Source organism: Poecilia reticulata, linkage group LG1 (genome assembly GCF_000633615.1).
Source record: "Poecilia reticulata strain Guanapo linkage group LG1, Guppy_female_1.0+MT, whole genome shotgun sequence".
NCBI lineage: Eukaryota > Metazoa > Chordata > Actinopteri > Cyprinodontiformes > Poeciliidae > Poecilia > Poecilia reticulata.
In genome coordinates this window covers 27,240,399-27,267,267 of record NC_024331.1, presented here as the reverse complement: position 1 = coordinate 27,267,267, position 26,869 = coordinate 27,240,399, and the positions used below count along the sequence as shown (strand labels likewise).

Genomic DNA, 26,869 nt, shown 5'->3' with positions numbered 1-26,869 from the left:
CATGTTATGTGCAATATTTGTATAATTCACACCTTTCAGTTGTCATATTGCTAATTGTTCACAAAAGAGAGTGTACATTTTGCAAATTGCAACCAAATTAATAACTAAAACCGTTTTCTTGATATGTAGAGATTGTAGGGTGTGTAAGGGCTCTTCAGATATGAAAACTCTACTGGTGCAACTGGTTATTCATAGTTTTTCTTGCAAATATTTGGTGCAAATGCTGCATTAATGTCCTTATTTACTAAGATAAAATCATTATCAAGAGATAGCAGGACCTGCTGATCAGACCTGCTGTTGACAATGTCTATAAAATGTACTCTAAAGAGAACGTTCATGATACAGGTACTTTTATTTTGAACTTTCTGCTTCCGGTTTCGATTGTTTTTGTGTTTCACTGCCACTGCCTTGATGCAATCCCTGGAAACCCCACCCTGAAAATGTGCGGCGTTATTCCCAGACTCATCCCGAGGAGGCGCATGTCAGGTGGTTTCTGACGCCCAGGACACTGGACGACCACACGACTCGAAACAGGACCCGCACACTTTCCTGCGAAACTATGGAACCAGTTTGACTCGTTTCTCAATAACAAGTTAACAGTTTAGGAAGGAAATAAAATATGCCAAAAAAAAAAAAAAAAAAAAAAAAATGGGATCATTACTGCTGGAGAAGAATAACAATCAATAAACATCACAATTAAACATATTGCATATATATTCCCTATATTTTATTTTATTATTGTATAAAATGTACATTGGGGTGGGCAATATTGACTTAAAAATTTACCACAGTATTTTGTGGTACTATTGAGAGATAACGATAAAGAACAATTTATTACTATATAGGTAATCATATGGTTGTGACTGCGGGACACAGAAATTATAGACCCACATAAACAAGTACTGCTGAAAAATATTCCCATTTAGGGCACCCATCACATGGAGAAGTGTGATGTATAGCACTAATCTCTACACAGCAACTGCATCTAATCATTTTTTTTCAAATTTATTGGTATTTATTGATACTTTGAACAAACAGTGGAGAATATAATAAAACTAACAATCCAGAGAGTTTTTAAAAACATCATTAATTTGAACTTATTGAGTCAAAATAACTCAATAAGTTATTTTGACTCAATAAGTCAAATAACTTATTGTGTGTCTAGATTACTCTAGACACAAAAAGTCTAGAGTAATCTCTGTTTGGCACTCATCAAACTTGATTGATACTCTTGAATTGATTTGTTGTTCAATTGTATGTTGAATAGAAACATTGGTGTACATCTCCATAGTGATTATTTAATTAAATTCAAAAATACTTCATTGATCCCATGGGAAACTTTTTTTTTAAAGTAATACAAAACAAAATAAAGTAGCTAATAATGTTCATTGTATGTGTTCTTTCTCCACACACTTTTTAAGCAATAGTTAAATGTTCAAACATACATTACACAATCATTTTTCATGTTATTGCCTCCTGGTGGAGACCAGTCTAGCTCTGAATATGGTCCTACTTTTACAGGATTTGTAAATTATTAGATGAATTATAATCATAGTTATTGCTTTTCATTTTTGTTACTATTTCAGAATTAAAAGGTGTACGTTTTCAACTGTTGAACTGTTAAACTTTTATTTTACTACTTGTATACAATTTCCAAACAGTTTTTCGGAGCACATTTTCCAATTGCAAATTATAGGTGTGTTTTTGAGATTTTCAAATTATTTGTCAAAACAAACAGCCATTTGAAGAGTACTTTCAAATAACACTAAGATCGTGTGTGTAGGTTAGAAAATTAGGCAACATCAGTGTTTCTGGAAGCTAAAATAAAGGGTTATTTATCTCCCTCAGTTTACATCAAAACCTGTAAAAAGTTAAGAACCAAAATCACATAAATAGGTCAACAAAAAACGATGATAATGTTCTGCCTTTTTGGTGACTAAATGTCAATTAACTGACTTCTACCAGACTCTGGATAATAGGTTTAGAAATCCTGATCATTCTTTCTGGAAACTGCTTCGCTCTGCAGTTTCAATTATTACCGTTTTCCACCAATGGGATGAGAGCAACAATGTTTCAGTCCCTACCAGTGACTGGCTGGTGCCAGTTTGCAGCTGGTCTCCAGTGGCTGTCAGGGTTGGAGAGAATGTTCTAATCCGTCACCATTGTACCAATTGTCTATAAAAATTAATGTGCAAGTGAAGCTCGGCCTTCAAATGGGGGCAAATCAAATTCCAATTTCCTATTAATCAGCACAAAGACAGACATGAATGACTCTGAAGATTTCAAGGTAACAATTCAACATCTTTTTTTTTCTTTATTTAGTTGAATTTATTGTGAAGGTGTGCAACGAATATAGATTGTATTTTAATCTAAAAATATAAATTAAGTATTTTTTATTTTCAATTATTCAAGTATTTTTTTTATTGTTTTTTGTCTTTTATTTTATTTATCTTGTGGTGAAGTACACAATGTATCTTCATAACGTTTATTAAATTTCTTGTTGTACTAGCCTGACCGTTTATCTCGCCTCTAATCTTTCGCCACTCATTTGGATTCCGTTAGAATTTCAACCGGGCCAATCAGTGAAAATCGATTGTCGACGTCGATTTTCTGCGCGACTTTAGAATTGTAGCCTACGTCTAGTTTTAGGCTACAAAACTAGACGTAGTTTTATAGTGGAAGAGAAAATGAACGAAACCGTTCAGTCTGTGCTTGCTACGCTTCAAAACATTGAATTAGCATTAACAGCCGTTATGTTCGGCTTAGTAAAGCTAAAAGTTGTTTACAGCACAGAACACCGGCAACTTCCGGTAAGCTAAGTCGAACTGGCGCATTACATACGTCACGGGCAAACGTTAGTGTCAACAAACAATCGCTTCTCAATAACTGAGGGGTAAAGTACCCCAAAAAGAGTAGTACTACTTCAACGTATTTTTAAAAAGTAGCTGTCCAAGAAATTAGTCAAGTAAGAGTAAAAGAGTTTTTGGCTAAAAGCCCAGTCAAGTACTGAGTAACTGATCAAATTATTGATCATTTAATATTTAAGAATTACATAATCAAACGGATCAAAATATAAAGCTTTAAATTTTGGTAATTTAAAGACTGAAATTAAAATAATTTATATAACAAAATCAGGCAAAAGAAAATTTTTCCAATTCAGTTTCTGTCAAAATAAAACTGATGAAACTTTAACAAAAATTGCAGGTATGTGTTTGTGTTTGGTGAATTTTTGGTTAAAATTAGTTTGTTCTTCATTCAGTGGGTAGGAAATCCAGAAAGTTTAGTCAAGTAGGAGTAGCGATACTTAATAATGAAATTACTCAAGTAAAAGTAAAAGGTACAGTGTAGTAAAAATACTTCTAAAGGTAAATTTTTGCTTCAAAATGTTACTTAAGTAAATGTAACTAGTTGCTATCCAACTCTGTCAGTAGGGTAAAGCAAATCGTACAACAAGGAGCTATTTTTACAAGGATAATCATTTTCGTAATATTTATTACAAAGATGTTTGAACAAACAACAAAAATGTTGTCTTGTCATTTTTCAGTGCCAACACATTTTTATTGTAGGTATCTAAAGACAAATAAAATCCTTTAATTATTGCTTTGTCAGTGTCTCAGCACCAGTTTTGGGACTTTTTTTTTTTTTTTTACAGGAGAGTCCCAGCAGAAGCAAAGACCAAACAGATGGAACAAAAATGAGTCTAGGCAAAGAAGAGAAAGGAGTTAAAGTAACTAAGAAGTATATACCTATGATGGGTCAAAGCTGCAGAGGAGGAGATCCATCTCCTGACCAATGTTTGACCAGTTCTGAAATGCCGTCAGCACCTCTTCCAGTTTCTGCATCTGGTCCTCAAGATGAAGATCTGCGACTGGAGGAACGTCCACATAAGGAGGACTGGATGAAGGACGAATCATCCCAGACTAAGGTGTCGTTTGGTGGACTGGGTGTCCACCAGCAGACCATGGAGGAGCTGAAGAGCATCCTGAGGGACAGTCATCTGCTCAGCGTGCGAGGGAGAGAGGAGGGGAAGCCAGGAAGTCCGTTTACGTACCTCCATGGGAGCAGCAGCGGCGGCGGTGTAGGACGCGAGAGACGGGGGGACGATGACAACCCTCACAGGGCGTTCAGCACCTTCAAACCTCAGTCTGATGCTTCCAGAAGGGGGGGCAGCTCCAGAGAAAGTACGCCTATTCATCTGCCCCCCGCTGTGGATGCATCCAGCTCAATCAGGTCTGCTGCCAAAACAAATAGGCAGCCTGGAGTCAGGATCTACGCACATTCAGGCAGCAGAGCCTGGGGAGAGACGGGAGATTCAGGTCAGTGACGCTCAGAGTCGGGCTAGTTACTTACTTAAGTCAGTAACTAGTAACTTCCAAAAAAAAGTTATTTTTTTTGGAAAAAATTACTTTTTTCCAAAAAAAGTAATTTTTTGGAAAAAAATACTTGTAGGTGTATTTTTACTCCAATTTACTTTTTACTTTTTCTTCAGTGACTCTATCATAAAGTATCATCAGAGCTGGATAATTTACATTTACTTGATTAACATTTTTTTAAATTACTTATAGGAGTGTTCTCACTATGCTGTACGTTTCACTTTTACTTGAGTAATTTTATTAAAAAGTATTTATACTCTTACTTGAGAAAAATTTTCTACCCACTGAATGAAAAACATGTTTTAACCAAAAATTCACCGGACACACACCTGCTATTTTTGTTAAAGTTTCATAGGTTTTTTTATTGAAAGAAACTGATATGGAAAAAATATATATTTTAACTGAATTTGTTATTTTTTGCTCCTTGTATAAATTAGTCTTTTTTTTTTTTTTTACCTTAAAAGACCAACATTTCTATTGAACTTTATATTTTGGTCCATCAGACTGTGCAATTTGTAAATATTAAATGATTGATAATTTGATTAGGACTTGAGTAGACTTTTTACAAATACTGTTTTATGGCTACGTTTTACTTTTACTTAGGTAAAAATATGTTGAAATAGTATTTTTGCGTACTCTACCCATCTCTGATGATGCTTTGGGTGAAAGACAAGTTAGTAGAAATATTTACAAACAGATCAAGTTTAAAAAAAATATTTAGCTTTATCAGTTTTTATGGTTGTAGACAATGACAAAACATAATGCCTAATAAGCTTCATATTTAATTTTGTCACATTTTAAAAGCTTTGATCATTTATTTAGACAAGGTCCTTCTAGTGCCAGGGTGTTCAAAGTGTGGCTCTCGGGCCATTTGTGGCCCCTGGACTGGTTTTGTGTGGCCCCTGACCACAATTCAAGAATAATTTAAATAAATTAGGACAAATTAAATTAAATTAAAATCTACTTTCAAAAACTGACAAGCTTTTCAAAGCTTTGTGTTTCTGCACATCATTGACTTCTACTTTAAAGTACACGTTGGGGGCTAAAGGTCATCAAGTCTCCATGACAACCACCTAGAAAATCTCAACATGAGAGGGGATTGTTTGAGAGTGATGCCTAGAAAAAAACGTTTTTTGTTCAACCATCACAAATATAAGCATCTGGAACCTGGTAAGCTGTTCTAGAATGTTTTATAAAAAAGGTTTTTTTTAGACTAGTGGCCTTATTGAACGGAAATCTAGTAAAGAGGAAAAGAGAGAAGGGGAAGACATGAAGCAAGTGTCCCTGGAAATTGAACGCAGTTGTCCACCAATAATTGTGGCACCATTGATTTATTCCCCACTGAGTAAATTAACTTCTGGACACACATCTGGTTACGTGTCCAGTGTTAGACTTAATGTTTGTAAAAGTTCTTCAGCGAACACTTGAACAGTAAGTTTTAGAAATACAACATATTTATTCATGTCAAATGTTAAATTGTTTTCCGCAGATAACGACAACAAAGCCGTTGAATTCTCCAGCAACTTGAGGTTTTTCTCAGCCATGGAACAAATCAAGCAGCAGATCGCCAGAGAAAACATCAACTTCGTCCGTTTTGAGGCCACCGACCTCCACGGAGTGTCGCGGTCCAAGACGGTGCCTGTCCGCTTCTTCCATGTAACTCAAATTAATCTGCTTTATTTATGTATAATGACAGAGATAAAACTTAATTTAAGTGTCAGCTGGTTTCTGAGAGTAAGGAGAAGAAGAAAAGGTATTTTGTTTCTCTGTCTCTACAATCCTATAAAGTTTCTGAAATGTTTGTTTTGTATTTAATGGATCATCACAGGAGAAAGCAATATATGGGGTTCCCATGCCAAGAAGCTATTTGGAGCTGACCCTGAGCCCGCAGAGCAACGAAGTGGACCACGCCAACACCGCTAGCTTCAGCAGTGATGTTCTTCTGATCCCTGACCTTTCAACTTTCAGAGTCCTGCCTTGGGCTGAGCAGACAGCACGGGTCATATGTGATCCATGCACCATAACAGGAAGCCCCCTCCGCACCTCGCCTCGCCTTATAGCGAAGCAGCTGCTCGGTCAGCTCCAGAGCCTGGGATTCTCCCTGCACTCATCCTTCACCTACGAGTGCTGTGTTCTGGGAGCGCCGGACAGAATCGGACCCAAGACGCTCCTGTTCCCTGCCACCACGCTGCTGAGCAACCACGACCTCCCGTTCTTCCAGCAACTGGTGGACAGCATGTACTGCATGGGTGCAGACATCGACAGCATCGCCTCTGCTAGTGGACCCGGCCAGATGGAGATCAATTTGAGGCCGGAGTTTGGGATCGCGGCTGCAGACAGCGCCTTTACCTTCCGCACTGGCATTAAAGAAATGGCTCGTAAGCACAGCTACATCGCCAGCTTTTTTACCGATGACGGCCTGTATAACGCCGGTGTGCTCTCCCATAGCCTATGGGACGCTAATGGGCGGCGCAGTCTCTTCCAGAGTGGCGAAAAGGAAGTAGATCTGTCTGAGATTGGTAGAAAATGGCTGGCGGGACTTCTCACCCACTCTGCAGCGCTCAGCTGCCTGATGTCACCCGGCCTGGGCTGCCGGAGCCACATCGCCAAAACCATCAAAGACCCCAAGCGAGTTCTGTATGCCACGTGTGGCTGCAATGACAACAGCAGTTCCTTTAATATCAAATGTCATGGCGGGAGGGAGACGCACATCGACAACAAGCTAGGCTCAGCTATGGCGAACCCTTACATTGTCCTGGCTGCTACGACGGCCGCAGGACTGGACGGCATCAGGAGAAACCTGAACATTGAGAACATTCTGAACAAAACTCCCGGCCAGCAGAGGGAGTTTGCCATTCCCGTGAAGCTGGACAACGCGCTGGAGGCGTTGGCGGAGGATCACGTCATCTGCAGTGCCCTCGGAGAGCCGTTTGTTCAATACTTCATCGCCATGAAGAAGTTTGAGATCGAGACCCAAGAGCTGGACGACGAGAGGAACAAGTGCCTAGAGTATTTCATTTGAACTTATTTGTGGTGTTTTCGCTCATAATTTTACAGATATAACAGTTTCTCTCGTCAAGCAAGACAAAGTTTTCCTCATATTTTATTAAAAACAAATTAAAGTGAATTCTGAAGTCATGAGATGTACGATTCATTATTGTTTCATCTACATAAAAACAATACAAAACAGGTTGTTTTACACAATAGCAAAATGGAGAAGACACTAGACATTAGAAAGGAAGATAAAATCTGCTTTACTATTAGAATTAATGAAGCCTTTTCTTCATCTTGTGTCGTTCGCTTACTGTTGTAATGACCATTTTGACCTCTTGGGGTCACTGTCTCCGCAGCAGATTTGGAAACAACTTGCTGAATCATCGTGATGCATATTTATGCAATTCTGATTCCCTTAAAAAATGTCATTGGTGTGTGAAAGTTCTGGATAGGATTTAACTTTTTTCAATAGTCATTTTCAGTTTTTGACTCTTCCAATGACTATAAACTTAAATGCAAAGTGCCAAAAAGTTGTTGGTTAAAGTATTTTATCTTTATTTTACAACATCAGAATATCTTTTATTGCAAATCCATGTCTTTGTGGTCTTCTCAGCACCTTAAGGAGATAAATATGAAAGCTTTGTTAATAAACTTAAATAGATCTGACCCTGAATAGAGTTACTGGAGTCGATTTACTTCATGTTAGAAAACATAAATGTGTGACGAGTCATTTCCTTGAGAGAAAAATTACAAAATCCAAAACAAAAACAAAAAATTTAAGCTTAAAAATGGCTTCTTTCTTAATTCAGATCTGAAGTTAATTGTTTAATTCCACAAAATAATTAGCACTAATGTAAAAAAAGGTAAAAATTAAAAAAAATAAATAAATATCCACCTAAAAATCTTGGAAAAAATATTTATTTAAAGTGACAACATGGCTGCAAGAGTTCATCAATAGAGACTTACGTTAAAAAACAGAATTATGTTTAAATCATGACATTGTGGGGAGAAGATGCAGAATCTCCTCTCTTTCTCTCTGGGGACATCAACCAAATTATTTCAACAAAATTAGATAAAATATTATAACATGTAGCCATGGTAAAAACAACTTACTCTCTGTTAGTTTTAAAATATAAAATATTTTATCTTCACAAAACAGATTTCACCACATAATTTCATAATTTATTTTTCTTTTACCGTAACTGTACAGTAATATCTAATTAATATTTATTAGAAAATCCCTGCTTAAGTTTCAGATTTCTTGTCCAGTAGAACTACTGCAACACATTTAATAAAAATAAAAACACTCTTCCACAGAAAAACTTGCAAAGTGCAGATATGTAAACATTAGGTGTGTAAACATTAGGGTTGGGTACCGGATCCAAGCCTCAACTTCTCTTTGACCTTTCACCTCTTCGTATCCCAGTTGTTTGTCTATGCGTAACAGTTTCCTCCCTTCTTACTTCTCTCTATTACCCGTAAGCAAAGTTTTTAATTCTCTGTATTTCATGATATTTGGAGACAAATAATCATGAAATGCTAAAATCCAGCCCTCTTGTCCATTATCTGTAGTGTTCTTTTTGTAGAGTTATTGAGATCTGGAGGCCTTTCTCCAGCTGTCATTGGTTGAGAGAAACCCAGGACAGAGACCAGTTAGCCACACAGTTGTGTATCTGGACGGTGGGAGGAAGTGGGAGTACCTGGGGAGAACTCACCATGCTCTGAGAGAACATGTAGTCACATGTTGGGGTACCAACCCAGGACCATCTTGCTGCAAGGCAGCAGTCCTAGCAACTACCACACCATGCTAAAGTCAATGCTAAAATCTCACAAATAATTTAGTAAAATAGTTCATTTGCACATGTAGAGACTTTATTATATTTTTTAACTGTGATGAGAGGTCTGTTTTATTGGTACTTAGTATCAGGAATGTCTTGAAAAACGTATTTTTGATTCCTTTATATGTCTTCTACACGTGAACATTGAAGAATCTAATGTATTTTCGATTTTATGTTTATGTTAAACATGACAGTTTTTTAACCCCTATTGCTACTATTGATTTATCCCATTAGATTCACATTAAGGTATAAGTAGAATATAGAAAATTACCTTCAATCATGAAGGAATGGATTGACACATCACCTGTATGAAATGTCCCACAGTGGGACAGATTGACCAAAACTCCAAAGGTACAACTTAAAGGGCCAATGTAACCAGCGCCCCCTACTGGATGTGCCTATTTATTTTTATTCATCAGATTTCCCATTCGCTGCATTAGTCGCCCCAGTTTGTTGTCAGCGCCCCCTTGTGTCTGATGCGTACGAAGGTCGTCACCCCGTCTGGTTAGGGAGAAGCTTTTAATTTTGTCTGAGGTCTTCGTCGACCTTCCTGGCTTATCCAGGTGGATGTTATCATTGCCAATTAGGAGCTCATAGCGACTGTAAGCTCTTTCTCTCTTGACTTGAGAGCCCGACGCTACTTCATTGTCCGGAGCGCCTGTCGAGCCTTGGTCCTGATCTGCCGATGGCGTTGTCTTTCTTTTGCTTGATCGATGAGAGGACAGCTTTGAGAAAGGAGATTTCTGTTTTTCTGCCTGTTTTTCTGTTTCCGATAGCCCACTGAGAGAGTTTTGCTGCTGGGACATCTCTGTTGACGATTCTTTCTTATTCAGTCGCCCTAAGGAAGACGTTTTAGAAAGATCTGTCTGGAGCGATAGGTTTGAGTCCAAACTGTTCTGGGATTTCAGTAGGGACCGCTTCTCTTTCCTGGAGATTTTCTTTTCCTTGTCTGTAAACTCCTTCTGTGTGTGCTCTTTCTTTGTAGTAACTATTTGAGGCTCCGCAGAAAGACTAGATTCTGCTGAGGGTACATGAAGGGATTTGTTTGCTTCTCTTGGAGGAGGTGAGTCTACTTTATTTTGGATCAAACCATAACGTTCACCAGCTTTATGATGATGATTTGATTCTACAGGTAAGCTTGATTTCTTAAGGTGTTCTCCCTGGACTACTTTCTCATCTTTAGACCTCATTTCATTTTTGTCTCCAAATGCTGATTCAAAGCGATCACCACGAGGGTTTAATGCCTCTTTTTCTTCAGGCATCTCAGTCAAACACTCCATCACTCTGGACTGCCTCAGACTGCCAGAAATTAAACTAGAGATCTTGAGAGTTGAATCACTGAGTTTTGAATCTAATCCAGTATCTGATTGTGTCCCTGCAGGAGCATAGTTGTGCATTGTCTTCCGATCGGCACCCATTTTGATATTGCCATGAGAGGCCGAGTGTTTACTATCCATGAAACTTTGTTCTGTTCTGTCAGATTCCTTAAAGAGTTCATTGTCTTTCAGACCGAGAGTGTTTTCTGTATTTGGATTCATTTCTACACCTCTTGGTCTTCCATGATGAGTTCTCATATGTTGGGGTCTTTCTGTAGTTGAGTGCAAAGATCGCAACGATTCTTGGCTTTGCCTGAGATTGGCATGCTCCTGCAAGCTTAGCCTTTTTAGCCTCATTTCCTCTATTCTAGACTTAATGTTCATCGACCTGCTGTGAATAATCTGTGACTGATACTCATTTAAGCCCGTCTGACTGCTGTGTGGACTACTCATAGTGGGCTCTGCATCAGGAGGCATATCGCTCTCTATTAGGTATGTGTTCATCTTCCATTTGTTAAGCGATGTTTCAGAGTTGAATGGTATCAGATTGTGGTCTGTGCCATAGCGAGTCTGGTGCCTCAGGTGCTGCTGAGATGCTCTGTTTGGCAGCTGCACATCTCTGCTGTGCCTCGGTGGGGTGCCAAGGTTCTTGGTTCCCATTCTCAGGCGTCTCGTGGAATTCAACTTCTGCAAGTCTCCACCATAACTGTGACCTCTCATTAAGCTCCCTGTGTCTGTAAAGTGAGACTGATGCAGCATCTCCTGCACACTGAAGCCCCTGTTTAAAGTGGCTGCATCGTTATACCTGTCGTTTATCGAACCTCTCATATTAGGTTTGGATTTCATGTGAAGATTGAGAGAAAGCTGACTGGACTTTGGGTATGTAGATATAAGACTCCCAGTGGCCAGAGCTTCAGGAATTATGGAGCGAGCGTATAGTCTTCTGAACTCCTCATCGTAGGAAGAAACTAGTTGACCGGTAATAACTAGGACCATGCTCAGGTTGATCTTCTCAAAGGACCAGGTGTAGCTTGAAAAACACAAAAGACACAGTATATGAGGGAGCATTACAGTATAAAAGATGTTGCTAATAGTTAACACAATCAACATCTACATGTTTTAGCAGTCAGCCATGACATGCAAGAGGCAATGCAAGGTAAGAGGCAAAGCAAGATAAGGTGCATGTCAAGAGGCATGGCAAGATAAGACCCAAAGATATGAGGCAAAGCATGAAGTCAGACAAGAGAAAAGGCAAGGTAAGACAGATCAAGATCAGAAGCAAAGCAAGAGGCAAGACAAGAGGAAAGGCCTAGTGTATTTGAATAGGACATTTCAGCAACAAGGGCTCTCATGTAGGCCTGTTCCACCAATAGTTTGGGGCCAGTCCCAGTCCCCAAATTTGAGGGAAAGCAAGAGGCAAGACAAGGCATAGCAAAAGACAAAGCAAGATAAAGGACAAAGCAAGAGGCAAGCGAGGCAGAGCCTTATGCATTTTTATAAAACATTTCAGCAAAAAGTTCTCCCATGTAGGCCAATTGTATAAACACAGTTTGAGGTCTGTTTCGGTTCCCGAACATGTTTTAAAATCAGTTTTGTGTTTTTCCACAGGTTCAGATTGGGCACTGCTGAACGGTTGGTTTTTCTGTGCAACAGTGACATGACAGATAATTTGAACAAAGAAACAACTAACAAAAATAGCAGAGAAGAATGTGCAGTGGTCTGTTGAGGAAACCCAGCAGCTGATTTCATTTTGCACTCAAAAGCAAAGTCATGCCTGGTAAATGCTTCACTGTACAAAGGTATCAATTTCTCTGTTGTTTTTTGACATTAGTCTCTCTGTTAGGTCTAATAAGAGTGAATACTGCATTGGTGATCAGATGAAGTTCTATGGGCGTGGAAACTAAAGGAAGATATGTAAATAAAGTAATGCACACAGCTCAGTCAGTTCCGCCATCTTGCTAGTACTCTCTCCTGCCACGTTGTGTAGCACCCAACAAGGTGCTACACAACGTTGTAGCACCATTGGGGAACCAATGCATGATTGGTTCCCCAAACAAAGCACCAAAGTTTGAAGGCAAACAAACTGAATTAGTTCAAGAACAAGAGTACTTTCAGTGGAAACATGGTAATAATCTTATGAGCAGGGCTTTTTTGGAGCCCAGCATATGGATTATGACCCACCAAGACTGACTCACCTGTATGTTCCATATAAAACCGTCTGCAAGTCCAGCAGAATAAACCGCTGGTCCAAGCCTCCATGAAACTTCGCTGTCGACCGACACTGATACTGATCCCCCTGAACCGTCCGAACACAAAGGCTCTGAAAGAGATGAACAAAAAGTCCAGTTAAAGGCTAAGGATATCTATCGATCCATTATCTTTGCCCTTTGCGATCTATGTTTTCGCATCCACCTGAATAATGTGTAATTGCGCCACTGGCGTAAACACATTTTTGTGTCATGTCAGCAACCTTTTCGAAAGAAAAACCCTGGACTATAACTGGAATGTGACTTTGCCTGTTTCAAAGCCACTGGAGTGGATGGAGGCTGCATAACGCATGTTTGAGATCATTTACAAAGAAAAAGAAAACAAAACAGGAACATTTCCAGCGCAGTGGCTTTTGTTTTCTGGGGTATTTCAGCGTCTAGCCGTTTGTGGTTAAGCGCTGGGTGTTTTAAGATAACAGATCCCGTGTGGGGTGAAAAACATGCAGCAATAAAACAACAAAGATTCACATTTGTGATAATTGCTGCTTGAATGTTACAGCAACAATGAGGATTAATAGTTTTTAGAACTCTTTATTGTGACTGCCAGAAAGAGTCAAACCCAAATGAGTCACTTTAATGTAAATAGTAACAGAAAACATAGTGAACTGACAGCTGTGTCAGTCCAACCACTCCTAAAACCATCCAGTGAACATTTTCCAGGTTTTCCTTTATTGCTACTAGTGACAGATAAAATCTACAAGATCACACTTGTCAGTTTCTACAAGGTCGATGTTATGATGTGGCGGCTGTCTGAGTGCTTTGCACTTCAAACACAAAGCTGCCATTGTGCTCCCTCTCCTGACACGTTGTTTGCACTGCTGAAACATCATCCTGATGCCATTTAACAGGAAAATCCAGCTGCTCTGACAGCCCTGTCAGTTGTACCGTATGACAAGAAGTAGCAAAGAAAGGAGAAAGGATAGACTTTTAATGTGTGCGCAGAAATTAGCTGTAGTTGAATAATTACTGGAAGAAGGGCAATGCTACCAGGAAAATGCAGAGATGTTTTCCTTTTAAGTTCCAGGGAACCTTTTAGAGAATATTTTAATGAGGTAAACCAACACTGGCTTGTTTGTTTACTCCAGTTATAGATTTTTAAATTCCTGCCTTTCGGTGAAATCCCTGTAGAGATCATCTTACCCAAAACCCAAAGTCACTTTGCCAATCCTTAAACCTTTAAAATGTGGCCAGAGGAGACACACCTGTCATTCACTCATTCCTACAATCTGACCTAGCATAGCATTGGGAGGTTAAGTCAGGTTAAGACGGAGGTTCCCAAACTGCAATGGCGCCCCGTGCCACTGCAGGGGGGGGCGCGGGAAGCCGTCTGGATGAAAAAAAAAACATGAACGCTGTATGCGCTGGGTTTTTTTTAACCTTAGAATGGCCAACTCTCTGTTATTCCTATGTCAATTTGATACAGTAGGGGCTTCCAGACTTCCCATATCTGTGTCCTCTGTCACTTTTATCGGCAGTTAAAACTTTTTAATCCTTTGTTGACATGTGGTAAACAACCTGTTTTTCCGAGCCGCCTTTAAACGCAACATGAGCGCTACGACGCTCGCGCTGGGTTTACACCTGTGCGGCAGTGAAGGAGACCTGCTGCTGCTGCGCGGAGCTACGCAGGTGTGTTAGAATCATGGCAGCAAACCAGCAAAACGCAAAGAACTTTTCACAGTTTTTCCCCCAAACTAACCGACTGAGTTGAGTAAAGCTGTTGGATGCAGGTAAAGTTAGCTAAAAGATGACTAGCTAATATCAATACAGCACATTAAGCTTAACAAGTAGCTTGTAGGCTATTGGTGTTGTTGTCTATGTCCAGCTACGTACATTCATTTTGCCCCCAAAAATGTCGACACCCCCCTTCTTAGAGACAGCTATTTGTAATCCATAGGAGGGGTTGGGGGGCCAGAAAATGTTTGGAAACCATTGGGTTAAGATAATTAAGTTAAATGGCGTGTTTATTTTATATGATATTGATTTTTACTGCTACATGCTGCTAAACTTTAGAAACTGATGGAAATGACAGGGTGTTGCAGATGCAAATAGTTGTAAAATAAATATCAGTGGCTGATGACAGCAAGCAAGCCAGAGGGGAAATATTCACTTAGGAAAATAAGGAGTTTACCTTGTTTTTCAGTGAGCTAAATGGAAAATGTATCCCTCATCATTTCAACAAGTTCAAGTAAGTTTATTTATCCAACACATTTAAAAACAATTGTAACTTTGACCTAAGTGCTGTACGGAGGACAGAAAAGTTCAAAAGTACACCATCTGTGACGCATCTTTATTTTACTTAAAGCTACAAAACGCAACTTATGTTAAGAAACTTTTTTCTTTAAATAAATGTTAAAACTGGCACCCTGAATTGACAGTTTGATATGAGACAGATAATCTGTGAAAAAATGTAGCTCCTCCTTCTCCTGGAAACAACCAATCAGAGCCAGGAGGAGGGTCTTAGTAGCGGATAAAAGGTTTTCCTGAAACTTTCAGTTGTTTCTCAGATTATACTGTCACAACATGGTGACAGTTTTAACAAATATTATAGCTACATACTGCAGCTTTAATGCTAATCAAAAAGTCTAGCTCCTTCCCACATGATTGATTTTATTTTGTTTATTTTACCTTGATGTCGTGGAGGTTAATGCCCATACTGCGTGACATGTTGAGGAAGCTGCTGACCCGGGAGTCATCCAGGAGTATGTAGACTATCACCCCTCTGAGAGCCGCGCTGATTAGCTCCTTAAAAATGTCCACATCGGTGAAAACATCCATTGCTATGGCAACAAGCTGCAGACGAATAAACACAAAAATACACCGGATTCAATCATACTTGTTTTGTTGTAAACACAGTTGCAGCTTCAGCTTCACAAAAGGTGGTTCGTTGAGCTAATCTCTCATCAATGCAGCTGAATTCAGGACTTACTCATTTTGTAATACTCAACAAATTATTACATAACTGAACAATTCTAGATCTGGACACAACAAGCAATCTGTTTAATCTTTTGTTTGTTTCAATTTCAATTCATTATCTAAAAATAGACAGAGTATGGCACACCTGCAAACCCTTTAAGACATAACAGTCCAGTTAAGCTGGCAGGCCTATTAGTGGTGGTTTCTACAAGTTTGGCTTTCATGGAGTCAAGGAGGAAATTGTTAGATTTAGATAATCAGTTTCATTTCTTTTAGCTACCAAGCCATTCAAGAGACACAGCAAACATGCAGTAGATGGTGCTCTGGTTTTATCTACATGCAAAACAGTCTGAACACCTCGTTGGCTCAAGAAAAAAGATAGTGGGAATAAATATCTGGATTAATTGACTGCTTTATGGGTTTGTTTGGACTCTCTATAAAGTAACCTGTCAATATAATTTATGATCAGATTTAATTTTGGTTTTGCAAAATGGGCTGAGTGAGAAACAAACTGTACTGAATGGGTTGTGGAATGCTTCTCAGTGACGACCAGTTCCTGTTTGACCTGTTTCTGTAACAACTGTCACAACTGCACAAACCAGCACGAAAACCCAGACATGCACTCGCACTCAGTCTGTATCCATGGCCAACAGGCTGCACCTTCAGGCAGAATGAGCCTGCAGTTGTTGTTTGGACCTGCCATAAACTGAAACATGTGCTGAGAAAGTGGCTGCACTAAAAGCTTTGTTGGGTTTGAGCAGATACACACCTAATCATTTACATTCGTACATAAATAGCTCCTCCAGCTGCAGCTTTAGTAGCTTGACTAGTTCACAGAACAACAGTATGTGTATGTGAAAGTACCTTTAGGACATTTTGGACAGAGACTTTGGATGTGGTACTTGAGCTAAAGCAGGGGTGTGCAAATTTTTTGTCACGTTGTCCAAAATTGTTGAGTCAAAACCAAGAAATAAACAAATTAAGGCTATAAAATCAATGGTGTCCATTTTTTTTATATGAAATGTATGTTTTTCACCCTCTTCAGGATTATGTGCAACATTAAGTCTGACATTAGATATCGGTAAAATACAAGATGTCCGAGGATGAATGTGAAAAAATGTTAAAAAGTTCAAGGACTGTAAATACGTTTGCAAGTAATTTTGTAGATCCCAATAGTGTACATTTAGTGAGTAGGTGTATTAAACATAATGTGTTTTCAACGTGCAATATGCATACAAATAACGTATTTACGATTAATTGTCGATAAATGGTTTATTAGTTCCAGTCGATTAACTAATGATGCCCCCCTTAGACTTTCTTTTAGTGTTGTAGTTTGGCCGCTAACTAGCAGAGGGCGCCACTGGTCACCCAAAAGCGGAGCCATTTACAAAAACAAAGATGGCGGCCTCTGCCACATCAGAACGGGAAGAAGAAAGCGGTCCAAACTGTGCGGTGTTGGATGTAAAATGCTCCTCATGCGGTTCTGTTTTGAAATTTTAACACTCGACAAGCTCCGTAAGTTTCACGATGTCTTTGTTTTTAATCCAGTATATTATTAAAACTGTATCTCTTTAGGTTTTGGGAAGTCAGTCGAAAATGGCGGCTTATCGCTCGTTAATGAGAACTAGCATCCTTAGCTCCGCCATGTTTAGCACCAAGCAGGAAATGTTCGGCAGGCGGAAGCATCAGAAGCCCATAAAGCACAGCGCTCATATTTTAACTTTAGATTCTCCACTTTGTTTTCGTGTCATGTTTACAGAGATGAAACTAAAACACAGAAGCCATGGCATCTGGTTTAACAGGTTACTGGCAAATGATTTTATTCGTTGGTGAGCCCGTTTAGAAAGAGGTATTTTCTTTTTATGAAAACTAAAAGATGTCAGCTGACGATCCAGTGCAGAAATAATTTTTAACGAGACGAAACTTTAAAATCTTTAACGTTATAATACCATAGATGAAACGTTTTGCTGTAGCACATTGTTTGACACCAATTTCGTTTAAATTGAAGAAGGTTGAGGACCAACGTAATTCTGGTGAAAACGTATTATAGGAATGTTGTTATATTACAATTAGCTAGGTAATATATAATTGTTGCATGGTAAAAACGGTCCTTCTGCGTCTATTTAGCTGTATCTAACGGTGGGACAACTAGCTGTTTTGCCAGACAGTCAGATCGGTTTGAATAGATATTTTCCCCCTTCAGTGATGAAATCATAATCCAAAAACAGGTTTTGATATTTACCAGGTCATTTTTGTCTGGTGTTAAAATAAAACGTCCAAAAACTGATACAAAATCAGTAAAATTTGCACATATGCACTGTAAATACGCTGTTAAGAAGGAGATAACATTCAAGAGGCACACACAGAGATGCAAAATAAAAAATATTCTGAGGTTGTTTGTAAAGGATATTGATTATTCTAAATGAAACTACAAAGTACCTTTAAATAATGTGTAAGCAGATTAGTAAATAGAAGATTTTCAATGCATTTCAGATTTATTCTGCTAAAATATAAAACTTTACCAAGTACTTTTGTCTAGTTCCTCGTCTGAATGTCTTGGAACACTGTGACAAATTACTGACAACTAATTAGCTTTTCAGGAATATGTCGGAGTTTGTCTTCAGCAACAATACTACTTTCACTGGCAGATTATTTAACTTATAACAAGAAATGTGTACCATATAATAGTATAATATATAAGAGAAATAATCTGCCAGTTAAGGAATTATTAATTTAAAACACTCGTATTTCTTGCTGAAAAGTTACTTGTAAGTTAGTTTTGTCTTATTTCAGTAACGGCCTACTAGGGCCATTGTTGATAGAAAAAAGTTTTAAATTTATGCTGAAAAAGTCAGAAATTTTTAGATTAATATCAGAAATTATCTAGAAACCCCCCCAGAAACTTCTGAGTTTGAAAAGTCAAAACATTTGCAAAATAAATTGGAGGTTGAAGAGTCAAAAATCTTCAACTTCTGAAAATTTCTAAAAGCAGAAAATTTTCGACTTTTGAAACTCAAATTTTCCAAACTTTTTATAGAAAAGTTCTGAAATCAATCTAAAATCTTATGAGTTTTTTTATTTTTTTTAGATAATTTGCCTCTAGTGAATTTCTAAGATTAATCTCAAAATGTTTGACTTTTACCATTTAATTTTTGACTGTCAGAAGTGTCCAAGTTTGTTCTAGAAAATTTCTAAAATTAGTCTAGAAATTTCAGATATTTTGGCAGGAATTGACTTATTTTTCTCCATCTATGATGACCGTAGAACACCGTTATACATTTCAAGCCCACCAAGTCCTAAAACATCACCACCTTCTTAAACCTGATTGTACTCAAGTAAGAGTACTTCAACATATTTTTACTCAAGTAAAAGTAAAAAGTATTTGGTAGAAAGTATATTCAAGTAGTAACTGATCAAATTATCAATCGTTTAATGTGGACCAAAATTTATTTCCACTAGAAACGTGTTTTTGCAGTGTACACCTGACAGAGAGCAGGTAGGGCTCAGATCTCACCTTTTCCGCCAGCTGGATCTGTTTCCGCACCACCTCTTTAATGGTCGGCGTGTCCTGCCGGGGCGGGTGGAACAGCAGGCTGATGTTGGTGTCGGCGGTGTCCTGCTGGGCCTTCGGCCAGCCCAGCTCCAGCTCCGGAATCTCCTCATCGGACTCGGTGGGGAAGTAGGTAGAGGGGCTGACCTGGTCTGCGTTTCCCGAGTCTTCACCCACGGCCGGCAGCTCTGCGTTTTCCAAAATGAAGCGGATCTCCTCAGCGGACAGGAAGTGGCTGACCTGCTCCGCCTGCAGGTACTCCTCGTAGGCGTCGACGCCGCCGCACAGCAGGGCGTAGATGGCCAGGCGGTACGACTCCCGGTAGTGAGGCTGGACGTAGCGGCTCTCGTCCTCAATGGAGGACAGCTGGGACAGGTTGGACTCCATGGAGGACGGATTCACTCCAAGTCTGCGTGTGAAAGCATCGCATCAGTTTCATATTTATAATTCAGGTTTCAGCGTCCGGTTTAAAAACGTTCCTGCGTAACAAACGTATCAGACCAACCGCTGATGTTTGTTTTCAGGACAGTAGATGCAGAGTTCAGTAGTAACTAGTTACATTTACTCAATTACATTCACTTGAGTGACGTTTTTAAAAAAAATTACTTTCAGGAGTATTTTTACTATGCTGTAATTTTATTATGAAGTATTTCTACTCTTGAGTAAAGTTTCCGGATTTTCTACTCACTGAATGAAAAACACAAAATGTTTTTAACTATAAATTCACCAGACACAGACACACACCTGCAGTTTCTGTTAAAGTTTCACAAGTTTTTTTTATTTAAACTGAATTGGAAACATTTTCTTTTGCCTGGTTTTGTAATTTTTTGACTTGTTTGAATTCATTATTGTCATTTTGGTCCTAAAAATACCAACATTTCCACAAAGTTTTATATTTTGTCTGATGATGTAGTTTTTAAATCTTAAATGATTAATCAGTTACTCGGCACTCGAGTAGACTTTTTACCAAATACTTTTTTACTCTTACTTCTTAGCTACTTTTACTTGAGTACATTTTTTGAGTACTAATCTGGTAGTAACTAGTTACATTTGCTGAGTGTACTTCTACAAGTAGTTTTACGACTGTGTACTATTTTACTCGAGTAATAATATGATGGTTTATAAATATAAACCTCTGTGAGTAACTTCATCAAATGAACAAAACCATGTTTGTGAAAAATCCACGAGACGCAAACAGACTTATAGTTTATGTAACTCGGTTACATTAACTTGTTTTTGCTTCTTGGAAAGAATGTACTTTTATGAGTACTTTTACTTGAGTCATACCATCACTAAGTATTGTAAACCTTCTGGATACTCTACATACTTTGAGTAACTTGAATGAATGAAAGAAACGAACAAAAAAGTTTAACCAAAAAATATGTACATTTTATGTCGGAGTGAGACCTCTTGTTTATACGCAGTCTGTTATAGTAATTTTATTGTCAATTTTTTTTCATTTTAGTCTTTAAAATACCAGAATGTAAACATAACTTTATAATTGTAATTTTTAATTAAATCAGGTGTTATTAGTTTCTTGGGATTTAAATACTCTAAAGTAGTGCTTTTATTATTCAGTACAATTTTGGGTGCTCCATCCACCTCTAAGTAGAAGTAATTTCTGTACATTTAAACAATTATTGTTCTTGCAGTGAGAGGCTGTTTAACTGGAATTATAAAAGGATTAAATTACCAGTCAGACTGGATAAAACTAATTACCAAACAGAAACAACTTACTTGATCACTGCAGATCCTGGTTTCCTGATCTGCTGTGAACCTCAAGCATATTAAAATGTGTAGAAAATAAAAGCCCAGTGTTCGTCCGTCTGCCTCCAGCGGAGCAGCCCATCTGAACTCTGTCAGCGCCAACAGCTGTACCTGCCCCGTTTCCCCCACTCACACATACTGGGACAGGCTCCGCCCACCTGAGCTCACCTGGCTCCCAGGAACAGGTTTGTTGGGCTGGTTACCTGCCACTCGCTCTGCTGGGTCTGACAGCGCCACCATTTTACCTTTCAGCCCAACTCACTACTGCTGGATCTACGGTGGTGATGATGATGGGATTTTATTGCCATCAAAAAGCAAAAAAAAATTTTACATAAAAATTATAACGAGACATTTTCCCCTTGTTATAAGTGAAATAATTCATCAGGTTTGTCAGTGCACCAATATACCTGTACTTAAAAGCAGACCAAAAGTACTTTGTAAGATTTTATTTATTTTTTGCTGTGCACTAAACGTTTCTCCTTCTTGCTTTGGTTACAAAGTTTTACAAATGTAAAACTTGTGATTTACACTGCAAAAACACAAAATCTTAGTATGTTTGTCTAGTTTCTAGCATACATTTGTACACTTGAATAAGACAAAACTAGCAAGATATAGGAGCTTGTTTTAAGTCAAAAATTTCTTAATGTTGAAGAAAAAGTACTAGTTTTATTTCACTAAACAATTTTCCAATAATCTGCCAGTGGAACTAGTATTTAAAAAAAAAATCAATATTAAGGAAATATTTACTTATAAGCTCCTTTATGTGGCTGAAAAGCTACATGCAAGCTAATTTTGTCTTATTTCATGTATTGCATACTAGCATATTTTGCATAGAAAGCAGACCAGACATACTTGGTGAGATTTTGAGTTTTTGCAGTGTACTAGAGTTTTCGAGTCTCCCACTTTGTGATGAAGCAGAGTCAGCAGAATGAGGTTGATGAGTGTATTTTATTGCCATTACAAAGCACTGCAGAGAAAAGACAAAAAAAAAAAAACAGGACAATCCACAAACAGATGGACTGGTCTGGCACAGGGATGAAGGCAGGAAGTAAATATGTTTATTTACATTCCCAGCAGCAGGCTTCATTTATAATGACATTAAAAATTAAGTCTAATAGAAGAGAGCAAAAACTAAAGCTGTATTCTAGTGAATCAGATTTGTAATGAAAATGCAGCTACTGTGGATTTAAAGTATTTGGGTAAATATGAGTTCATTTTCCTGTCATAACTTCTTTTGCAAACTTAATGTAATATTTAGCTATTTTTTATTACTAAAAGCTGAGAAAACTGAGCACTTGAGTTTGTCTGCATGTAGGATTAATGCTGGTGTCATTTTCCCCCCAACAATAATGATTTCTTGGAAATGAGGGAATAAAACGAGATGCAGGCGTTCAGCTAAAACTGCTCTAACAGGGTCTGCTTATAAAACATTAACCTGCACTGCAAAAACATAACATTTACCAAGTATTATTGTCTAGCTTCTAGTGCAAATATCTTAGTAAACTATAAGACAAAACTAACTTAAAAGTAAATTTTCAGCAAGATATAGGAGTTTAAGTAAACCCTTCCTGGTAACACTTTAAATAAAGTGTTACCTAATTCCTTAATATTGATTTTTTTAAAGTGCTATTTCCACAATCCACTGGCAGATTATTTAACTAAAACACACGAAAAATGTCTTGTTATAAGTGCAACAATCTCCCAGTGGAGCTGGTATGTTTTCATGCACTTGTATCTTGCTGAAAAGTTACTTGTTAGTTGTGTTTTATTTCTAGTTTATCAAGATATTTGCACTAAACATAGACCTATAATACTTAGTAAGTTGTTGTTTTTGCAGTGTAGTAGACATTTTGTTTCTCTTTTTTCTTCCTTCTCTTGATTTGTAATGAATGTAAAGCTTGTATTTTAGTATAAGCAGCAGTTTTTAATTCTTAAGCTAAAGAAACTAAACGTCTCCCATTTTCACCCTCCATGTTTCCAGCGGTGAAAGTTTTGCTCTCAGACGTCGATGCCTCTTCCGCTCACTTTCTGGGTGGGGTGGGAGACTTCATGAACCGGGGCGGAGTCGGGGACTTGACGCTGCGGGGGGGAGTGGGCGACTTGGTGCCCGGGGTGGCGGCGGGGGCGGGGGTCGGGCTCTTCGCGGACTGAGCCGGGGTCTGGGGCTTGGATGGGGTCGGGGTCTTGGCGGCGGCCGCCGGGGATTTTGGCGGTACAGGCTGGGCCGGTGGCACCGCCGCCGTTCTAGGCTGTCCCAGTTTGGGCTCGGGGATCGGCTCGCCGTGCCGGTAGACGCTGACGGTGATCTCCACGAACTCGCCGCCGTACTTGTTCCGCACGTTGATGCTGTACTTGCCGGAGTCATCGGTGGTGACTCTGTTGATGACCAGGCTGGCGAACTTCCCGCCGTCGAACGTCACCCTGGTGTGCTCGTTGGAGGCCACTTCCTGCTCGTTTTTGAACCAGGTGACCTCGGGGGTCGGCTCGCCCCACACGGTGCAGGTCAGGCTCAGAGACTGGACGGGACGGCAGAGTTTAGCATGATGCAACATGATAACAAAGCTAAAAAAAAGTACATTTTACATGATGCTGTATCTTTAAAGCTGTAGATCTTTGGCTCATGGCGATGTGTGCTGAAAATAAATAATTCTGTGTTTTTATCTCTTTTAGCAAAGCTAAAGGAAATGACATGTTAGGGAACGCCCTCAAAGCTAAGGCTAAACGATGGGACATGTTAGGGAATACCTTCAAAGCTAAGGCTAAAGGATAGGACACACTAGGAAACGCCCTCTTTAGGGCGTAGCTCAGATAGAGGCTAACAAAGGAACTGAGCAACTTTAGCTTGATGCCATTTTGTCCTGCTGGCTCCTAAAGGTAGCATGAGAAATGGACCAGCGGTATTTTGGCATTAATAAATTCATGAATTCAACTCACTGACTCTTCAACCTCATACATCAAGAACTCAGCATGGAAAACAGATGATTCTCCACATGTCAAGTTTGGCAGCAATTGGCATCAGAGGAAATACCAGTTTGACAAACTGGTTATAGATCTTTTTACTGTCTGCCTTGTTTTCTATTTTCCCATCTGTGGTTTTGTTTAATAAAACATCGTTTACAAGAAAACCAAAAATAATTTTAAGGTGTTACCTTCAGAAAACCAAAATTAAACTGTTTTTTAGTTTTTATTTTCTCTTACAGCTTTGCAGTTGTGTATCTGTTAATCTGAGACTTCTGTAAAAACAGAAGAGTGTCTTTAAAATGTGTTTTTGTCTGTTGACAGTGAACTGTGTGAACGGCTTTATGAGATGTAACTGGGATGTCTTAGTCTTGGTCTGAAATAATGAACCCAGAAATCCATACTGACCCTTCAAACCAGTTTAAACCAGTTTATGCACTTGAATCTGTTGTGGAATGTAATTGCATCTTGGTAAAAACTGCAGCCAAGAAAGACTAGACCATCAATCTAGGCAAGTCCTGACTTCAGATTATTCCAAATTTTGACTTTTTGATTGAAAAGGTTTCGAGATAAATAAAATTTGCGTAGTTTTATTTTTAAAAAGAGGGCGAAAGTTTTAAAACTTAAGATTCAGCAGTTCTTGATCTTGTTTCGTGTCTTTTTTTTTAGCAGTACGTTGCAGCCCTGATGCTTTTGTCTCGCTCCCGCATTCGTTCGTCAGGAATGCTGCTGCGGCAGTTCAGCGCTGACCCTTGACCTTCTCAGCCCAGAGCTGATGTAACCGTGTAAAACAAACATTTCTTTAAGGTTGATGTGATGTGAGAAGCCTCTCACCTTCTCCTCCATGATGGTGACCACATCGGGCAGTCCGCCCACCACTCTGCCGCGGTCTGGAGCAAAACAAACATCAGGGCTCAGAAACTCACAAAAGAACAAACAAAAACACATTTATGGAGCTCAAAGCGTGATTAAAATGTTGGTAAAAGTCCTTTACTTTAGGTTTTCTGCCTTTTTCTGAGTTTAAAATAATAAATAAGCTACATTATTGTGAGGGGATAAATAAACGTTTGGTGTCAACATTAAAAAGAGATCTACTTACTCTTCTCAGCAAATGCAGCTGCCCTAAAACCCAGAAGGTTCAGTGTTATTAGAATGATTTCAATACAAATTCACAAACTATTATTATCCAAACGACTTACTTAAGCCGTAGATACTCTTCATAGGCGTCAGTGTACGCTGTGAAAACGAAATACATAAATCAACACACACATGACTGGACATGCTGTAAACATTTCATTGTTAAGACAGTTAAAATGTCTCAGTTTTAAGGCATGTAGGTGGTTTCAGTGCTTTTAAAGGCAACCTATAATGGAAAATGGATATTTTCCACATTCTTGGCAATACCGTAACGTTTTTTGGTGTCTGGGAAATGTGTTGTTTCAAAAACCTTCTGACAAATCAACAAATCAGACAGAACTGAACCGTTACCTAGCAACCCAGAAAAGCCCAGCCCATCACCTAGCAACACAAGCTGAGTTCCCAAGACGTTCGGTCAGTTGGTTGGTTTTACCGCTGTGTGCGTTGTACAATGGCTGCTGGAAAAGACAACTGTTCAGTTGTTGACTTGCCATTCAGAAGCCATTTGCTAAGTTCTTATTGCTTGTGCAGGAGGCTCCACTTCTGCTTTTCAAAAAAGTACTGTTGTATAATTGTGCATCTGTTTGCAGACATTTTCATGAACGAGTGTAAACGTTGAGTTGTGGGTGTGGTGCTTATTTGTATTTAAAGTGTCAAGACGCCCTAAAGCTCAAGAGAGGCAGAACTGAGTCGATTAAATATCATTATCTAAGAATGAAAAAATGTGATGAACGTTTTGTTTGGCCGCTGTATTTATCCCAACTTGTTCAAGGATCAAAATCAGTATCTCTGCTCTGAAATGTGATTCAAAATCCCTGATAGGTGCAGCTCTAATCTTAGATTATATATATATATATATATATATATATATATATATATATATTATAGCTGCATGTTTAGACGTGGAGGCAGTTTACTACCTTGTCCTGAGAGGTCAAAGGTCCGGGTGTGAGTCGTAACGCCGTCGGAGATCTCAATGGCGTAGTGACCCTTCTCCTTATCGGATGGATCACAAATCTGCATCCAGGCCATTTCTGCAGTGCCGCCGATCCTCATCTTCTCAGAGGAGGCGATCTTACTCTCCCTGCAGTCACACACGCGCACACACACACACACACACACACACACACACACACACACACACACACGTCACCTCTAAGACTTCAAAAACTACACACACAGGTACATATGAGTTGAGCACGTTTAAAGTAACGTAAAGTTAACATTTTGCAGATCAGAAGTAAAGCGGTGCTGTGCAGTAAGAACTGGTTTGTGTTGTTAAGGTATGTAGGTGTGTTACTGCACGGTTGACTGTATGTCACAGAAATTAAATGAGCTCTGACACTGTTGATGTTCATAAGTAAAACAAGTCTAACATCAGCAGAAGGTTCTCAGGCTGCAGATACTTTTTACATTAAAAACGAACTTAGTAAATCAGATAATACTAGATATTTATAATCAAACATTTCAATGTAAAACAGCCAAATAATCTCAAATTCAGCCTCGTATTTTGATCCAGATGTTACTAAATCCTGATGTGGAAATGGATGATTTCATGGTTGTTTTTGCGCGTTGGTGCTTAATGAGTTGTGTGTAAACTCTGGTGATGTACTTGTGCTTCCAGACAGTCTTCATCTCCTCTGTGTAGTAGTTCATGTAGCACTGCAGTCTGATGCCCTCTGGAGTACACTGCATGACCAGCTCAGAGGCAGACGCACCTGAAACACACACACACACACACACACACACACACACA

The 26,869-nt window shown here is 38.9% G+C and overlaps 3 protein-coding genes across 6 annotated transcripts in view; 1 reads left to right on the top strand and 2 right to left on the bottom strand.

The window, feature by feature from the left end:
* The first annotated feature begins 2,100 nt into the window (after positions 1-2,100).
* lgsn (lengsin, lens protein with glutamine synthetase domain) lies at positions 2,101-7,514 on the top strand. The gene is made up of 4 exons (XM_008418538.2): positions 2,101-2,287; positions 3,653-4,316; positions 5,863-6,029; positions 6,202-7,514. The coding sequence occupies exons 1-4, from the start codon at positions 2,264-2,266 to the stop codon at positions 7,393-7,395; spliced, it is 2,049 nt and encodes a 682-aa protein (XP_008416760.1). The 5' UTR covers positions 2,101-2,263; the 3' UTR covers positions 7,396-7,514.
* A 754-nt stretch (positions 7,515-8,268) lies between these two features.
* On the bottom strand, positions 8,269-21,377 carry LOC103470234 (protein FAM83B-like). Of its 2 annotated transcripts, XM_008418526.2 has the most exons (6): positions 20,989-21,377; positions 19,216-19,660; positions 15,414-15,578; positions 12,717-12,841; positions 10,301-11,551; positions 8,269-10,264 (listed from the first exon to the last, which is right to left on the bottom strand). In XM_008418526.2, exons 2-6 carry the CDS (start codon positions 19,636-19,638, stop codon positions 9,604-9,606), a joined length of 2,625 nt encoding a protein of 874 aa, XP_008416748.1. In that variant the 5' UTR covers positions 19,639-19,660; positions 20,989-21,377; the 3' UTR covers positions 8,269-9,603. The 2 variants fall into 2 exon arrangements, with proteins under 2 accessions (XP_008416748.1, XP_008416739.1); XM_008418517.2 differs by having other exon boundaries at positions 8,269-11,551; positions 20,989-21,376.
* A 570-nt stretch (positions 21,378-21,947) lies between these two features.
* Positions 21,948-26,869, bottom strand: part of myom2a (myomesin 2a) — a 35,191-nt gene continuing 30,269 nt past the window's right edge. For all 3 annotated transcript variants that reach the window (XM_008418504.1, XM_008418486.1, XM_008418495.1), the window contains 6 exons: positions 26,726-26,831; positions 26,034-26,197; positions 25,176-25,212; positions 25,076-25,098; positions 24,811-24,866; positions 21,948-23,534 (listed from right to left, as the gene is read on the bottom strand). In XM_008418504.1, the coding sequence (XP_008416726.1) occupies positions 23,040-23,534; positions 24,811-24,866; positions 25,076-25,098; positions 25,176-25,212; positions 26,034-26,197; positions 26,726-26,831 (881 nt within the window). In that variant the 3' untranslated portion in view covers positions 21,948-23,039. The remainder of the gene's footprint in view (positions 23,535-24,810; positions 24,867-25,075; positions 25,099-25,175; positions 25,213-26,033; positions 26,198-26,725; positions 26,832-26,869) is intronic.

Coding starts and splice junctions, on each gene's coding strand:
- lgsn (XM_008418538.2), top strand. CDS start 2,264: ATGAATGACTCTGAAGATTTCAAG. Junction 4,317..5,862: donor GGGAGAGACGGGAGATTCAG/GTCAGTGACGCT, acceptor TGTTTTCCGCAG/ATAACGACAACAAAGCCGTT. Junction 6,030..6,201: donor TGCCTGTCCGCTTCTTCCAT/GTAACTCAAATT, acceptor GGATCATCACAG/GAGAAAGCAATATATGGGGT.
- LOC103470234 (XM_008418517.2), bottom strand. CDS start 19,638: ATGGAGTCCAACCTGTCCCAGCTGTCCTCCATTGAGGACGAGAGCCGC. Junction 15,579..19,215: donor AGATCCAGCTGGCGGAAAAG/GTGAGATCTGAG, acceptor ATTCGTCTGCAG/CTTGTTGCCATAGCAATGGA. Junction 12,842..15,413: donor TTAACCTCCACGACATCAAG/GTAAAATAAACA, acceptor CATCTCTTTCAG/AGCCTTTGTGTTCGGACGGT.